The sequence below is a fragment of the Arvicanthis niloticus genome, chromosome 21, assembly GCF_011762505.2.
Source record: "Arvicanthis niloticus isolate mArvNil1 chromosome 21, mArvNil1.pat.X, whole genome shotgun sequence".
Classification (NCBI taxonomy): domain Eukaryota; kingdom Metazoa; phylum Chordata; class Mammalia; order Rodentia; family Muridae; genus Arvicanthis; species Arvicanthis niloticus.
In genome coordinates, this window is record NC_047678.1 from 44,683,211 (window position 1) to 44,701,273 (window position 18,063).

Below are 18,063 nucleotides of genomic sequence, written 5' to 3' on the forward strand. Positions count from 1 at the left end.
TGGGTCCTATCTCCAGCACTCTCTAGAACTTTACACAAGTTCTTGCTTTTGTCCTTGGTGCAGTTTTGATTTGTTCTTGGAGCCAGGCTAAATTGTTAAGGAGAAGAAAACAGCTATGAATGACTCCAGTCCTGATGTGTGAACTCCTAGGAGTGTGCCATTCTGCTTCTCTTAACAAGAGGCAAAAACTTTTCCCTACTAGTTTCTATAACCCTCCTCCCATCAAAATATGCAAAGGCATAGAGTATAGCTGCTCAGTTGATCAGATTTAAGAGATGTGGGCCTTTATTTTCTTTAAAAAAAAAAGTAGGCTGGGCTAAGAAGTAAAGTTCTTCCATTTCTAGAAACTAAGAGATTATTAAAATTTGTGAGATGGGCCGAAGAAACTGCTTAATGGCTGAGAGCATTTGCTACTCTTGCAAAGGAACCAGCGTTCTAGCACTCATTATGCAGTTCACAACTGTGCTCTAGTTCCAGGGAATCTGATGTCCTCTGGTCTCCCCGAGCACACACACACACACACACACACACACACACACACACACACAGATAGACAGACAGATAGATAAGTAGGCAGACAGATAGACATATGCACATACACATAAAAACAAAACAAAAACAACAACAACAAAAATACCAAAACCGGGAAAGGACAGAGCAAAGTCAGACGGATCCAAAGTCTGTTAATTGTGGTGACACGCACCTGTATTCTCAGAATTTTAGAAGATGAAGGCAGGAGAATCACAACTCAAGGTTGGTCATTCTTCAATACATAAGAAGTTTAAAGCTTTCCTGGGCTACAAGGTCCAATCTAAGGAAGGTTCTTAGGAAGCAGAGGTGGGCAGATCTCTGTGAGTTCAAAGCCAGCTTGGTCTACATAGGGAGTTCTAAGGCAGCCAGAAGTACCTAGTAAGACCCTGTGCAATATACAAACAAACAAATACAAGGACCCAAAGTTACATAGAAATACACTGGGGTTGCCTTGAGGGTCTTTTCCTTTCCAAAAATTCTCATTTCTAGCCAAACATTGAAAGAGTCAGTAAAGAAGAGTCCATCCAAATGTGGGGGTGGTACACACTTTAAACCTCAGTACTTGGGAGACTGAGGCATGTGGGTCTCCGTGAATTCGAGGCCAGCATAGTCTATATGGTGAGTTCCAGGTGAGTTGGGACTACATAGTAAGACCCTGTCTAAAAAGCAATAAAAACCTAAAGCAAAAAAAGAATAAAAAGAAGAGTACTATAAACACTAAGATTCTGAAAGCTTCATCTGAATATTTAACCTTTTCTTACACAACTGCCAAATAGAATTCAGACTGCACTGTGAGAAGTATCACCTTGTAGTTGTAGGGTTTTAAGGCTGGGCAAGCAACAGTCAAAACTTTCTAATTCGTGCTAGATATTGTTGCTACTGACTCTTCAGGTAGCAGTGATGGCATCTCTTTGTTTGCTTTGGCCAATAGATAGCTATGAGCAAGAGACTTCAAACTGAAAGATGAAAGCCAAACCAAGGATGACCATGTAAAAGACTATCTATGTCTGGGACTGGTTAACAGCTTCTACTTGTCCAGCCTCTGTGAGGAAACAATGCCCACAGCAATAACCCTTCTAACGATGTGAATCAGTCCACTAATGAAAGTCTTCCCTTTCCCTGGAAGTCACCAGGAATTCCCTCCCAAACATAATTTAAACATATTTTAGTTTCTTATGAAACCATTTTCAATTACCAAGCCTTAAACTTTTATGCTTCTAAAATTATTTACATATGTTTCTAATATTTTTGTGATTTTTCTCATATATTTCTATCCTTAACTTATTTGGATATATTTGTTAAAAACATGAAGTTTTAACCTAATACAGCCAGTTGTCCCACTAGTCTACTTAGATATTAGAACTTGTTTATATCTCTGTTTGATTTACTTATTCCTAAAATCTATTATTTCACTTGCACCATACTGTTTTAAATTCTATAACCTTACCACACTTACAAATACATGAATGTGACCTGTGAGTGGAAATGATACATACCAACTTTATTCATTTTTAAATATCAGGAAAAAAAAGCAAGAGTTTGTCAGCAGTGGTGCCTCACACGTCTTATCTCAGCACTAGGAGGGCACATGTTTGAGACCAACTGAGTCTTCCAGGCCATCCTGGGCTACCTTCCAAGAGCCTGTCACAGAAAACTCAAATTCAACCAGCCAAACAAACAATAACAACAAACTTCCCAAGAATGATTTGTTCATGTTAAAGCCTTAACATTGGTGTTTTCGTTAAATGGTCCTGCTTGTTTGAAAGGCTCTGATTCTTCTACACTTAGGCATAATGGTGAGCACACAACGACAGGGAGGCTCAACAACAGGAGAAAACACACTGACTTGGGAAAGCATCTGGGTTTGAAACTGGACCTTGACATTTGTTGGCTGTGAGCTACTGGCACAATGATGAACATCTGAGAATCAAGTCCAGCCACTGGTCAAGATAGAGCATTAATATCACGACGTCTCCCAGGTCAATGAAAAAGATTAGATAGGAAAAAAAAAAAACATGTCTACCAACACAGAGACCAGCACCATTAGCAGAGGGGCTGAAAAAAAGGTCAGGTTTCATTTAGTTCTGGTTTAGGGTCCACTGTAGTATCACTTCTATACATATCATCTCATTTGACTCACAGAAATACTGAGTCACTGATGATCATATGGCTTCTGTGGCATTCAATTATATGATGACTTAATAAGATATGATACAATGATATTAAATAAACTTAAACATTGATTTTTTTTTTTACTAAGCACTAAAACATTTGTTGCATTCTTAATAAAAATCATTTTCAAAAATGGTTTGGGGCAGCAATATTTTTAAAAATCTAAATATTTACCAGTTAATAACACTATAAAAATAGGAACACTATAAGTGCCTCGTCTATAAAACAAAACCCCCAAGTATGCAATGTTTGTAGTCTTTTAACTGGAAAATTAATAAGTTGATTTTTTCTTTTGTTTTAGTTTTTAAATTTCACTTATTTTATTTATTATTTACTTATTTAGCCTACAAATTCCACAAACTTACATAGCTTCTGCACCTTCTTCATTTTTTATTGGTTATTTTATTTATTTACATTTCAAATGGTATCCCCCTTCCCAGTTTCCCCTCCACAAGCCCCCTATCCCCTCACCTTTCCCCCTGCCTCTATGAGGGTGCTTCCCCACCCGACCACCCACTCCTGCTTCAGTGCCCTAGTGTTCACCTATCCTGGGTCATCAAGCCTCCACATCAAGGGACCAAGGGGCTCCCCTCCCAGTGATGCCAGATAAGGTAATCCTCTGCTACATATCCAGCTGGAGCCATAGTTCCACCCCTGTGTACTCTTTGGTTTGTGGTTTAGTCCCTGGGAGCTTTGTGTGTGTGTGGGTCTGGTTGGTTAATATTGTTGTTCTTCCTGTGACATTGCAAACTGCTTCATTTCCTATGGACCTTGCCCTTCTCCATTGGGGTCCCAGTGCTCAGTCCAATGTTCCACTGAGAGCACCTGCCTCTGTCAGGCTCTGGCAGAGCCTCTCAGGGGACAGCTATACCAGGCTCCTGTCAGTAAGCACTTTTTGGCATCAGCAATAGTATCTGGGTTTGGTGTCTAAAGATGGGATGAATCCCTAGGCAGGGCAGCCTCTGTAGGCCTTTCCTTCAGTTTCTGCTCCACTCTTTGTCCCTACATTTCCTTTAGACAGGATTATGGATTGATATTTTTGAAGTGAGTAGGTGGCCCTATCCCTCAACTGGGGGCCATGCCTATCCACTAGATATGGTCTCTACAGGTTCTATTTCCCCTTTGTTGGGTATTTCGGCCAATGTCCTCCCTGTTGGGTCCTGGGAACCTCTTAGGTCCTTGGCATCTGGGACTTTCTAGTGGCTACCCCAGTTCCCCCTTCCCCACTGCTACACACCTACTTTTAAATTCCTAACCCTCTGTACTTTTCCTCCATCTCTTCCCATATCTGAACTGGCCCCCCTTGTCCCCTCCCCCTCCTTACTCTCTTCCAGATCCCCCCCCCCCCCCGCTCTCTCCACTTTCCAGAGATTATTCTCTTCCCTCTACTGGATAGAACTGTAGCATCCACACTTTGGTATGATCTTTCTTCTTGGGTTTCATGTGGTCTGTGTGTTGTATCATGGGTATTCTGAACTTCTTTTTGGCTAATATCCACTTATCAGTGAGAACCATGTGTGTTCTTTTGTGACTGGGTTACTTCACTCAGGATGATATTTTCAAGTTCCATCCATTTGCCTGCTAATTTCATGAAATCATTGTTTTTAATAAATGAGTAATAAACCATACTGTAAATGTGCCATATTTTCTTTATCTATTCTTCTATTGAGGGATATCTGGGTTGTTTCCAGCTTCTGGTCAAGTCACAGACCAAAGCTGATATTAAACTATTAGTTTATACTTATAACTCTGGAGGAAATAAATATGCAAGCCAGTATAATATACCATCAACATCAAAACTCTTTGGAGTCTCTTGGACTTGAATTTGAAGCTGAGGAAAGTTCACTAGCCTCTTTCAGTCCCAGCCTCTCGTGTGTGAAATGGAAGTAGCACTAATATCCATAAAGAAAACTATCACTGGGGGAAATAATATTAGCCAAGCATTTAGCATGGCAAGTATTCACTAAATTATTTTTGTTACTAATGGGGAGTGGCAACATTAGACCGCCATTTTGGAAGTAAGGATTTAAAATGATTTGAAGAAATAATAAAATATCGAGGAGTAAATTCAAGACAAATGTAGCTTTATTCTAAGCAGACAAATGGTAGGCCTTTTAAAAACCCAAGAATATGTTGGGTAGAAAGAAACCATAATTTGAAAAGTATTTGCTTGGTTTGGAGTAGCTCAGTGCTAGAACACTTGCTTAGCATACATATATGGTTTTGATCCCCATCATTAACAAAAGTATTTACAGAGATATTACTACACAGTGCTAGCAGCCTTGTAGACCAGGCTATCCTGGAACTCAGGGGTTTCTACCTCTATCCAGGAACACCTGTCTTTACCTCCTGCCTCTGAAGTGCTGGGATTAAAGGTATGTGCCACTACCACTTGGCTACAAACTAAATCTTATTACAAATATTCATTGACAGATAAAACTAAGTCTGAGCTCAGAGTACAGAGGTTTGGGATGGTAAGAAGCCATAGAGCAATATCCTCTTTTGATTTGTACACAAAAACTTTGTACATAGATCTGTCTTTAATGTTTTCATAAGCTGTCGGTGAAACTCATTTAGGATATTGAATTTCCTGGATGTTATTCAAGCCTTTACTCCTATATTTAAGCCTTATGTGAGCAGAGCATGTAGCTGAAGTTACGAGGACTTTCTTCTTGATTTAAAAGAGCAGATTTTAGGAATCTCTGGAGAATTTGACAGGAACCACATAGTAAAGTCTGGGTTACAGTTTTTGGTGCCCAATAGATTTGTGCTCAGCTAATTCAGTCTTAGGAGAGATGTATCTAGAACTATTGAAATTGCCTAGCTCCACAACACAAAGAATACTTCCTGTTTTTGTTTCTTGTGTCGTCTATTTTGTGTCTCAAAAATGGGCCATGTTTTTAGCCATGTTAATATGCAATTCTTTTCTTGGATTAGAGAGAAATGCTTTGCTCATGTGGGTTGGAAAGGCTTTCTTTCATGGTTGTTTTCAGAGTGGGAGGCAGTCTATTCTGAAGGTCAGAGAAGTCATGACACATTATGGGTAAGCTCATCATTCCCTTACTTCACAGTGATTTCAGAAGGGCATGATGCAGGCAGCAAAGTAAGCCTTGGTCATGATGTTCTGTGGCAGAACATTTGGGTTTCCCTACAGGTGGAATCAGTCTGAAGTGAGTCATTAGTCATCACATTTTCTGGAAAAGTCAGAAGAGAAAAAGTTTAGAGTGAAATTGAATACAGGCTTATAATTCACTTCTGTCATTCACAAGGGAGGATGATGTTTTGCATTAAGCTTGTTCACCAAAAAGGCTCACAATAGCATGGTTCTTATGCTAAGTGCCAATTAGAAAAGAACAGAAAGAGAATATGTGGTTTTTGAAGTCTTTATTGGATATTATTTATGTTAGGAATGTGTAAAGATGCATTGTGCAAACACATCCTTTTTATATAATTAAAGAATCTGATGGAGAAGGGCAAGGAGACAGTGGTAGTAATGGAAGCTAAGTAGTTAAGGAATGGGAAGAGAACACGGAAATAACCAGTACTCTGAATGACTGGGTCAGGAAAAAAGGAGTAGCAACCACCTCACCTGAGAGACTGAGCCCCACTTTACTGGTCTGCATAAAGGCAGAAAGATGATTTAATTCAACATGGGCTTGCTGGATCAAGATTCCCATTCAACAAATTCCCCAGGTGAAGACGAGTCCAAGACCAGGAATCTGACTGACAGGCAAGACCCCGCAAATGAGTGTGGGTGTTGGAGAGAAGGCTGTCCATTCTTCTGTGCTATCTAAATAAAAAGTTTGGCCCTTTGCAATTATGTATAGGGTATCTGGAAATTTCTCATTTTACTTACCGACTCACCTTTAGGAGTATATAAAAATAGATCTGGGTTAGAAACTGGGTTTAAAAAAAATCACAAGGCTTTTCCATTCACATTCTCCTCTTCTTCCCTTCTCCCTAGTCTTCCCATAAACAGCTGTTTAGTTGAGGGTCCTTTGTATCTGTGTCCAGGTTCCTTACTGTGTCTTAGTCCAAGTTGCCATGTGCATTCTTAAATTAATAAATGTATGTAGCTGGTTTTGGTCTCCTATCCAGTCTTTGCTGGCATACCAGTTACTGTGGACAGTATTGGGTGAGAAGCTTTCCTGCCTGTTTTTTTAGCTGATGGTTGCTTACTGCCTATAGGTTCAAAACTCCAAACTCAAAAGCCCCCTAGACACAGCAGCTTTAAGGTTTCACTGGAGCATCTCTGAGATTAGTGGCAAATACTTGCTCTTGTGAGGAGTGGTTAGGAAGCCAGCTTTGGTCTTTGAAGCATAGCCTTCCATTCAAAGCAGAAAGGGCTCAGTGGACTGCTTCAACCAAGTGGGCTGCAGTTCCAAACTCACACAGCTCTCAAGACCTCAGCCCACATTTGGTTTCTCATTTTTCTCTCCTACAGCCTTTCTCAATTCTCATTGACCAAGAGTTCAGCCTTCTCTCCTTCCCCAATATTTCTGACTAGAGGCTCAGGCCAGAACTCTCAATAGGAATGATTTCCTGATCTCCAGAGGCCAAGCATGCCTAATTAAAGATGCCCATTGGCTATGAAAATATCTGTGAAATAAGCTTGTATGGGATCAAAGATTTTAGCCCCTTGGTAGGGCTAGGTGGGCTTTAGAAGCTTCCCAGAAAGACAAGGTCTCTGGAGTTTAGTCACCAAGAAGCTCAAATTCCCTACTGAGTTTTTCACTCTATTGAATGGGATTGACTTCAAGTTGTGTGATTTTGGGGTGTTGGACCTCTGAGGGTACCCAGGACCAGGGAGTGAGAATGACAATAACCTTCACCCCCCACCCCCCCGTAAAGCTGGAAGCAAGCTAGTGCTCTTGAAGGCTTGCTTATTTTTCTTGCTTGTGGGTTCTGCCTTTAACAGACCATGAAGTCAACAAAACTCCCCACACGGTGGCTCTCTTGACTAAAGTTGAGCGTTGAATGGGGAATTTTAAATGAGTAGTCCTGGAGATTTTAAAATATTTTTTTTTTCCAGATTGAACTCATTTCAGAATTCAAGTGGGAGGCAAAAGTGAGGATTTTAATGGAGTTCACCTTTGACTTGCACGGAGGCAGAAGTCAGGAAAGCCACTGTAGGCAGTAGTTTTGGGTCAGTTTGTTATGAAAAGCAGCTCTGCTGGATCCTCTGTCTTGTTCACTGCAGGCTCTTAGTGTGAAGGCCAGGGAAGGTGGACACTGAACATGCAGCTCAGGATTGTCGACACCCCAACCCAAAGCAGCAGACAGATAGAACATAACACAGAGAGAAACATCCCCTGTGCGGTTTGTTGATAGTATTCAATAGGAGGAAACTTAAAGGAGACAGGCAGCTTTGGATCATTCAAAGTCAGGAAATAATGAAAAATTATTGGAGAAAGTATTATTATTGGAGAAAGTATTAAACCTCAAATAAAGGTGGGAATAGCATTAAAAGTGAGAAATACTGTGCCTTGGAAAGAATACTCAGAACTAACAGCTTATTTAAACACTTATTTAAACCCAAATCACAGTATAGAAAGCACTCCTACTTAATTGTAATTTCCTCTTTTTGTGAGTGTATAAGATTCAAATAGTGAAAATGCACACTCACAGCTCTTCTCTAGACCAGAAATTTGTGAATTTTTCTGGAATTACTCAGGTGCTTAGAAGGTTCCCAGTGGATGTAATCTTTCCTTATTGTTTTCCTCTTCTCATTTTATTTTTAGTTAAAAATATTAACCATCCACAGGGAAGGGTTTCTGGTAGCAACCTTCACCAAGAAAACTTGTGCTGGGAGTCCTCCTGCATTCCCAGTCTGTGTTTCCCTAAACAGAATTCAACGTGTAAGAGAAGTTCGAGAGACCCATGTCTCACCCTCACATTCTTAAATTTTCAATTCTTGCGGGAAACACAGTGCAATGGTTTCAATTTTTAAAATCAGTGAGAGCCACAGAGAGTGTGAAAGTGTGCAGGCAGGAAAGGTAGGGGGCCAAACACCCGGACTAAGAAGAGAAACCTCTGCACTGAGGCAGGGATTAAGAAGGCTCTGAGCACTGAGGCATTCGTGGACACAGAATGAAAGGGAAGATGAATACGAACAGCGGGGTGAATTAGACAATGAATTGCCACAGTAAGAGCACCACTGCCAAACCTTCAAATTTAGAGGCTGTGGTGAAAATTAAACCAGGGGCAATTTTCAACATTTGTAGCATCTGCGCCCAAACAGTTCAGCACCAAGAGCCTGGACAGCACCACAGGCTCTGCTCCTAGTCTCATCCATCAATCTACTCAGAGTCAGACTGTCAACGCGGCCAGACTCATTAGATGTTTACTGAAAATCCTCTAAGACTTTCCTTTAAAACACGAAACGACTTTCACATTTAGTTCACCTATCTGGAAAAGCATACGCAAGGAATTAGGAGATCTAAATTAAAATTATTAATAGGAGAGCTTGATGGTGCTTAATTCTAGAGATCAGAGTTGTCATTGGTGGGGGCTGAGTAAAAAGTAAAAAGAAGCAGGGACACAGTAAAAACACGACTTCACCACCCTCTAAATTCTACGAGTACTTTACTTGTCTTTGAGAAATGAGTGAAATCGAAAACCATCAAAATAATTGGACTTCTTAAAAATTGGATTGTATGAGTGAAAGGTGTTTATCAGAAGCTGATGACTCCGGATCTTATCATCCTGGAGGACAGCACAGAATAGTTAATATGTTCCTTGAGGGACTAGGATGCTGACGTCTTTTACTGATACCGGATCATTACGTGACTGGAAAAAAAAAGGAAGTCATATCATGAATAGAAATCGGAGTACAACAGTGCAACCAAAATATTCTGTACTTGAAGGCAATTGCAGACAGATGTTGACAAAGAGGTGTCTCCTGAAACCACATTTGGACAGCTTTTTTTGTTAACTGCATATATAAATACGAGCAGAAGGCCAGTCACCTCTGTCAGCAGCAGCAGCAGAGCAGCATCTTCAGACAGCCTGAGACCTCGGAGCAGAGAAGGTGCCTCCGACTCCCGACTCCCTCAAGCTGCCAGATCATCTCCCACAGAGGCATCACCGGCCTTCCCCCATTCCATCCTCCCTTTCTTCCTTGACTTTCCCTCTTTTCTTACCCATTAGCTTCTTCTCCCGGTGGACTTAAGTCCACTCTGCTCCCCCTCCCTTTGGCTGCTCGCCTACTCTGTCTTCTACATCTCTTTCCTCGCCCACTTCCTTCGGTGTCACGCTCCCTCCTAGTTTTGTGCGTCTACAAAGTTTTGAGCGGAATTTTAGCCTCGGCAAACAAGTCCCCCCAGCTCCTTCAGCTAATTCCCGCGGCTTCTCTCCAGACACCAGCTCCAGACAGTGACTGATGCCTCTCGGACTGTGATTCCAGCGCAGAAACTCGAAGGAGCTCTACTTAGTCAACCCCTTCCTAGCCACGGTAAGAGTCTAATAGTCAGGTGTGTGTGTGTGTGTGTGTGTGTGTGTGTGTGTGTGTGTGTGTGTTGGGATTCTTAGCATACTAACCGATTGATTGACTACAGGCTCCCTCCCCGTGCTGCCAGCAGCATCAGAGTATGAGTTAACCTTCTTTAGTTCAAGGTCTGGCTAGTTACTGGGTGCTGGGCATACATAGAGCTATTTTTTCGAACTATACCAAGAGAGAAGTGGCTGGACGCTCCGGCGTGGTTAAGTGGTGTTTAACACAGCGAGGCGCAGTTTCACTGGCTCCCCAGCTCCAAGGAGTTTCTTGGGGTTAGAAGGTGAAAAGCCAGGAACGATCTCACTCACTGCCCTCTTTCCTCTCCTGCGCAGAATGACCATGTGTAGCGGAGCAAGGCTGGCCCTGCTGGTCTACGGGATAATAATGCATAGCAGCGTCTCCTGTTCACCTGCTGCTGGACTCAGCTTCCCTGGGATCAGGTAGGTGCTACCCTAATATAAGTTAGAGCTTCCCTTCGCCAGACACCCACTTTGATCGCTTCCCTGAAGATCTGGATGTCAGGCTGCCGAGCATCGCTTCCTGCGCGCCCAGGCATTTCTACAGCCTTTGGTTAGCTAGACCCCTTTGGGTCCCTAGCTAAGCCTGGGGGTTAGAGAGGCTCTAGTACAGCCAGACTCCCCCCTTACTCACCAGTGGAGCCCAGGGACTCAGGTAAAGGGAGTGAGTTTCGTATCCTTGTAGAAATCTTCCCTCCGCTAACTTGTACAAAAGAAGGTGGCAGGGTGCGCCTCCCCCTCCCCGCTTAGCTTCTTTCCTCTATTCTTGGATTAACTTGGAAAACTTCAGTTCCCAGATCAAAGCCCGGGGAGCCGAGAGTGAAGCTCTCCCCACTTTGCTTTGTTACTGCTTAGTCTGGACTATTGGGGCGGGGTCTCTCGCTCCTCCGCCCTTCCTGTTGTCTCATTCGAATTCTTTCCCACTCGAAGAGCTGCTCTCTTTCAAATATACCCTGTTTCAACTGGATTTTGAGCCCCAGAACGCCTTGGGGTGGGGGTGTTGGCCAGACACGGTAAAGGAAAAGCTACTTGAGAGACGGAATAACACAAGGAGGAGACAGCAAAGGAGGGGGAAGAAACGGATGCAAAGGAGGGAGAGAATGCCAGCAGGCTGGAGGGGTTGGGAGGACAGCCTAGCTCAATTGAGGATGCAGAAAACCTGGCTTTTGTCTTGGCTTCCGATTCTAATCGTGAGACGCTGCCTAGGTTTTCTATCGCAGCGCCAGAGAATCTCACCCGTGTGCGGGACAGGGAAAATTGCGTGGGGCCGCCTAGCGTGGGTGCGGGGTGGCACTCAGGGCAGCCAGGAGAGCGCGACGTTGAGCTGACTCTTGGAGCCCCGCCCAAGAACCTCTGCCTTAGGGGGTATCTGACCATTGGTGTTTTGGCAGACAGGAATCCTAGCTTCTGTTACAGAATTCCAGCATGTGGGCGCCGGGCAAAGCAGGGGTGGTTAGAAAGTCTGGAACCTGGGCTGGGGGTATCCCTGGGGGTGGGAGGGAAGGCTGGATGTGTCGGTGCGGAGAAGTTCCCCTGGCCTCTCCTGGGAGGGCGGCCCAAGAACTACTGAACCCTGACTAGAGAAGGTTATTTGTCCTGATTGCATTCCGAGTACTCCTGGAGCCCAAAGCCACCCGACTTTGCATTTTCGTCCTCTTCTTCCTGTCCTTTGTCCCGCAGAGAGGCGATAAGTGAGGAGACTGTGAGGTCGCTGAACACCTACGGAATTTCAGTCCAAGTCGACCCTTTTCCTTGCGCTCTGGGGTTGAGATGGGATCCAGCCTCCCCGCCATTGCTAACAGATAGCAGGAACTCTTTGTTTAATGGACTCGAAAGCTCTTCTTTCACCTCCAGCTATTCTCAAAGTTCCGTGTGCCTAGCACTTTTCCTGGGTGATAGGCTCTGAGGCGCTCTGCCACACCACAGAACGAGCCAAACTAGCTAAGTTTAGGGGCATCTATTATTCATGTTCCTAGCAGATTCTCTTCATCCTAAAATAGATGCTGGAGGTTCTCCGTGACCTACATCTGCGCGGGGAAGGGCTCCCCTGGGCTCGGCGGCTCGGATGGGGGTGGCTGCTGCTGGAGTTGTCCTCCTGCATCCTACCTATCCACCCATTCCTTCCATTCCGCCCTAGGACTTCCCGTCTCGATTCATATAATTTCTTAGGATCTTTCTCATGCGAGTTAAATGCTACTTAGGGAAGCCCGGGGAGTCAGGTGGGGAGAGAGCGCGTGTTTTCCTTGGCCAGGTGTTGGGGGTCTACATGGTTGTTCAGTGGTCCTGGAGAAGATCATTGTTTCTCCTGGGGAGATATGAGCGAATTTCCTTGAGGTCCTTGCAATAGGAACTGCTGCTGGGTGTAGTTCCCTTACCTTGTCCCTAGGATCGTTCTGGAAGAAAGAACAATTCTCCGTGGGAGACCATAATGAAGAAGAAAAATCAAGGAGACCTTCTTGGGACTTGGCAGAACTAAGAAGTGACTTTTAATGACCCTCCTTTTGGCTATCCCGCAGACCAGAAGACGAGGCTTATGACCAGGACGGAAACCCACTCCAAGACTTCTACGACTGGGACCCTCCGGGCGTGGGGAGCCCCGCCTCCGCGCTGCGTGACGCTTACGCCCTTTACTACCCAGCCGACAGGAGGTACAACCCGCCCGGCTTCCGCCTATGGCTTGGGCCTAACCTGGCAGAAGGGACCCGGTAGGGGTTCTAAAAGTAGGGACCTTTCTACTAAAAGAAGGGTCCTCGAGCCTCCTTTCCCAGGAGAGCCACAGAAAATTAGCAGACAAATCCCCGTGGAGCCCAGGCCGCACCACGGACTGAAAGCTCTGAGGCCAGAGAGGTGTCAGTGAGTGTGCGACTTTGTTGGCGGGGCAGCTCTCAGGCCAAACTAAGCCCCATCTCCGATTCACTCCCGGGGAACTTCCCTAAGTTACTCCCAAGTCCCGTGTCACTAACGGTTGTTGGGTCATCTCCTGAAAAGCCCAGCAGTGAGAGCCTTGGCTGTCATTTGAAGGGCCGAGGCAGTGAGTGACCCACGTCGTATTCTTTGTTTCCCCAACAGAGATGTCGCCCACGAAATCCTTAACGAAGCCTACCGCAAAGTCTTGGACCAGCTCTCCGCCAGGAAGTACCTGCAGTCGGTCGTGGCCAGGGGCGTGGGGTAAGAGTTTGGGAAAGAGTTAACCTTCGAGTGATGCACACGCCGTGGTGGGTGCCCTTGTAGAAAGCGTGTGGGGAGGGCGGGGCAGCTTTTACGTTTATGCGCGCCCACGCGCCCGAGGGCGTGTCTGCGTCCTGGCGACGAGGTGGGTACTACAAGCCTTGGGCGGACTTCTAAAAAGGCGTTTAAATTTGTCCTAAGAGCCAGAGATAAGGTGAAAGAGAAACAGGGCAGGAAATCTGGGGCTTTGGACTCTTGTTGAATGAGAACCAAGTCAAGTCAGATAACCTCCTTTCCAGGTTCGTGGGAGAGTTTGCCATAATTGAGGGAAGGAGAACTAGGTTTACTATAAAGGCAAACCGAAGGAACAAAGTCCCCAAATTTATATACTTAAAGAAACATTTTTGTTTTTTGTTTTTGCTCACGCCAGACAAGCCCAGAGCTTGCGTGAAGCCTGTGTCAGCAGAAGGCAACATTTTAATAAGCCCAAGGGGAAGCTGATTACATTTTAACCATGAATAATTCATGCGGTGAAAATATTGCCTACAGCCTGTCGCCTTATATCACTATCACGTTTTCAACTTAACACGGCAAAGAGAGAGGCGTGCCCATGTTTGCCTAGATTTGCAGAACTGATGACCTGGTAGGAGCCCACAGGCCTTTAAAGGGACCCTTGTATGTCGGGTAGTGCAAAAGGCACAAGTCCGGACAATATAGCTAGAGTCTTGGATAGTGTAATCTTGAGAAGCAATGTTTGGAGAAAGCCTTGAAGAGTGAGGATTCTTCGGACGCCCCGGGGTGCTTCAGAAAGATCTAGAAAAATTTGAAAGATCTAGTGCCAGGAAACTGTGAGTGAGGAGGAGGGACTCCGGGGTCTCTGTCCCAGTATTCCCGCCAACTGGTGAGGAGCAAAGGAGGGCAGCCAGGGGATGCTAGGAATCCAGCCCGCTCCCAGTGGGCTCCCGCATGGGGGTGGGGCCCACTTGTTTTCTCTCTCCAACTCAAAGTGTCTCCCGCCCCGCCCCCTCTCTCCGCCCCCTCTCCTTGCAGGGAGAACCTAGGCGGCGGTGCGGTGGACGACCGGGCACCCCTAACCAAACGCCACTCGGACGGCATCTTCACAGATAGCTACAGCCGCTACCGAAAACAAATGGCTGTCAAGAAATACTTGGCGGCCGTGCTAGGGAAAAGGTATAAACAGAGGGTTAAAAACAAAGGACGCCGAATAGCGTACTTGTAGCGATGAGATGCCAGCTTCCGTGTGTGTATAAAATGAAAAGTCGTTTTCCAAATTGACTGACCAGTCATCACTCATGTGTTCTTTCCAAACATGTATTTATGTATCAAGTAAAGCCATTAAATGACTATTTTGATAATAATATTGTTTTTCTTTTTACAAAGCACTAGAGAATGCACAGATATACTTTGTGGACCAATTATTGATATATATTATAAGTATATATATTAAGAATATATATAAGTATAACAGAGAGAAATTCATAAGCGTGCACAAGGATTGAAAATTCGCCTGAGCTGTTTATGTTTTTATATAAAATGAATAGAAAAAATAGACAACCATTGTTTTGAATATTACTCCTATTTTTGTAAACTGGAATTAAAGGATAGTATTTTTATCCACAACCGGCTTGAAGATACCAATAATGGCCATTTGTACAAAAAACAATGATGCCTGCTCCAGGGGAATTCTGAGGTAATGACTTGGGGAATTACTGAAGTGTTTTCTTTCCCTGTGAGTCTCTGGGGCAGGCTGCTTGAACCCCAGCCTAACTAACTCAAGTGGGCATTGTCCTACTGGTTGCCGGGCAATTCCAACACTTTCACTTTCTTGGATTATATTTTTATGTGTATTTGTCTCTCCTCAGACTCTCAGCCCAGAAGGAAATTCTAGTTAAACAACAGCTCAATCCAAATTGTGCTTCTCCCCAGAATTCACGTCATTCCCTGGGAGAAGAGTTGAGGAACTGTACAGAGGAGACAGGCTTGGGGAGAAAGCCCTCTTTTCTGTACTTCCCGATTCTTCAGGGAACCGACTCTCCTAAGGCTAGGGCAATTGGAATAAAGTGGAAGATACAGAGGGGACTGGAAGAGGCAGAGCATGGGGTGCAGAGGAGGACCCTGTAGAGGGCTGATTTGAGAGTTGCCTCAGATCTGAGAATCTGGGGTAAGTCTAGCCCCTCTGCAGGTTCCACTGCCTGACAGATCAGGCGCTGCTGTTGGAATGAATGCAAAGTACGATGTGTTTTTCTCCAGTGCTGTCCATGCTTTTCATGTTGTGAAATGGCCAGGATCCTCCCCTTCGAACACTGCTCTGCAGAAGCCACCCCTGTTCTTTGTGGTTTTTCTGGAGACCCTCCTTCCTACCCTTGCCCTCCTGCACTGTTTAAGAATCTTTTGCCGTTTTCCACTCACTTAATCTTACATTTTGTGAATGCTACTTAGTTTTTGTTGTTGTTTGATGCAAGCAGTTACTGTGAAGTTTAGGAACCCCTGTGTAGCTACCACAGAGTAATTATGCACTAAATATGAACCTTTTGTTTCTTGTTTATTGAGTTTGTAGGTAAAATGTATTTTTCTATATTATGGCTTATTGCTTAGTAAAATTTATTTCATAAAACTGATCTTTGTCATATTAGAATGTGTAGTGTTCCAATGCTGCTCAGTTTGACTAACTGATAAATTATTTAAACCCCATCTTCATATGTATGAGTACTATCTTATATCTGTGGTCAAGAGTGGTGGAAGGAGAATTCCACTCCCCACCCTTGTATCCTGTCTTGGCTAAAAAAAAAAAAAAAAGCATGTCTGTTTCTTGTCAACTTCTTGAACATATATGAACATATATGGAGTAATCTTTATAAACAAAAGAACCTTCGCCCACCAACCAGATCAAGCAGCAACAAACCAGCCAGCCTCCCAAAAATTACGCACAAATTTTCAAAAAAAAAAAAAAAAAAAAAAAAAAAAAACCCAAAAAAAAAAAAAAAAAAAAAAAAAACAAAAAAAAAAAACCCATTAGTTTGTAAAGTTTAAAGGACTTTTCCTTTTTCTTGTACAGATTTGATTAGTATGAAGTCAGGCATCTAAGAAAACAACTGTATTTGCATTCCCAGGCAGGTGGTTGGAGGCTGCCCCAGATCACATTGCAAACAGAGAAAGCAAGCAGGCACTTCAGCCTGTGTCCAGCTACAGGATCAATCTTTAGTTCTGCAGTCTCCTCAGGCAATGTGACCTGGGATGCAGTTTGCAGCTTTAGTGCCTTTCTTTGCCTTTTAAAATCGCCACGAATCACAGATGGCTATTTAGTGGCCCTACGATGCTGCACCACATCGGCTTGCGTTTTAGTCTTAATTTTTTGTTTCTTGGATAATTGTTTGTGTCAGCTGTTAGTGGTGAAACAGGGCTCCAGTGAACCTTTTATTTATGAAGTCTAACTTAGTGTTCACGTGGCTAGTGGCAAGCATTTTACAGTGATCACCCAATTTAATCTTTTGTATACTTTCTAGAAATGCCAAGAGCCTTACTAAACTGGAGCAGACTATGATATAGGTAGCTGTTAGTCTTGAAGCTCATATTTTGTGTGCAACTGCTTATACAAACATATTAACCAAGCATTATTACACACATAATATCTATAACTAGGACTTTGGTAACTGTTATATAAAAGTGTGTAAAATTTGTATGAATAAATTTTTGTAAACAATCCACCTTGGTCTAATGTTTGGAGAAAAAGCACATTCAGGAAATAATCATTTTAAAAAATCTTCTAAAGTATTATATTTCATTAGCAGCCTTACGGTTTTATCATGTCTGGAATATATGTCAACCTCATCATTCATGCACCTCATTGCTGTACTCTGACATCTGTGTGATGGGGTACTGGACTCAACTAAAACTTCAAAGTAGCTGCTCAGATGGAGAAGACTAAGAAGACACTAAGCCCATAAATAGACAAGGATGTTAGAACATTTGTAAGCGACACAGTTACATTAGTATCTGTCTGCTGGCGTGTACATACATGCCTTGGTATTTAGAAAGTTACCAGGCAATGGTGGCAGATCACATGGCAGTGTTAGGTATACTTACGAAGTAACTATCTGAGTTTTTAAAAAGTACCTGTGTATTAACGAGGCCTTGAGAAAATTTTGTATAAAGATGAGTTAAATAATCAGTTTGGGAATTGTAGGATGTGTTTAGAGACATGCAAAGTTATTGATCACTAAAATGTTTTCAGTAGAAGGATAAAGGACATGATTAATCAAAGTGTTTTAAAATAAAGTGTACTTTGAAGCCTAAGAGAAACACATAAGTTTATTTGTGAATAATATACATTATTAGTTTAAATTAGTAAGATTTAAAGGAAAGCCTTTGTATGAAAACTCCACATATTTCCCAGGATACTTTTTGTTGTTCTTGTCTATTTCTAGGTTAAAAAATGCTTTGAGAATTATACTCATAACCAGACACATGGCAGAATGTAGATTAGTATAAATGGCTTAAGTTATTAGCTAGTTAGGCCTAGGTATTTGTAAACATAGTTTGAGTCTGATTCATTATTCTGGGAGCTTGGGGCTGGGAGGAAAATATCACCTTACAAGTGGGCTCAACTAATAAGTCAACAAATGTCACAATAGTATTTAAAGACTAGTACAACTACAAAAA

General features: G+C 43.3%; 1 protein-coding gene across 3 annotated transcripts; it reads left to right on the top strand.

Moving 5' to 3' along the window:
- Positions 1-9,504: 9,504 nt before the first annotated feature.
- Adcyap1 (adenylate cyclase activating polypeptide 1) lies at positions 9,505-17,643 on the top strand. 3 transcript variants are annotated; one of them, XM_034484197.2, is made up of 6 exons: positions 9,505-10,156; positions 10,531-10,638; positions 12,732-12,863; positions 13,285-13,383; positions 14,434-14,574; positions 16,515-17,643. In XM_034484197.2, the coding sequence occupies exons 2-6, from the start codon at positions 10,532-10,534 to the stop codon at positions 16,630-16,632; spliced, it is 597 nt and encodes a 198-aa protein (XP_034340088.1). In that variant the 5' UTR covers positions 9,505-10,156; position 10,531; the 3' UTR covers positions 16,633-17,643. The 3 variants fall into 3 exon arrangements, with proteins under 3 accessions (XP_034340088.1, XP_076773469.1, XP_076773468.1); XM_076917354.1 differs by having other exon boundaries at positions 9,509-9,733; positions 10,062-10,156; positions 14,434-17,639; XM_076917353.1 differs by having other exon boundaries at positions 9,509-10,156; positions 14,434-17,639.
- The last annotated feature ends 420 nt before the right edge of the window (positions 17,644-18,063 follow it).

Bases quoted from the DNA above. Each gene is read 5' to 3' on its own strand.
- Adcyap1 (XM_034484197.2), top strand. From the start codon at position 10,532: ATGACCATGTGTAGCGGAGCAAGGCTGGCCCTGCTGGTCTACGGGATA. The intron at 10,639-12,731 runs GTAGGTGCTACC...GCTATCCCGCAG, and splicing joins CTCAGCTTCCCTGGGATCAG to ACCAGAAGACGAGGCTTATG. The intron at 12,864-13,284 runs GTACAACCCGCC...TTTCCCCAACAG, and splicing joins TACTACCCAGCCGACAGGAG to AGATGTCGCCCACGAAATCC.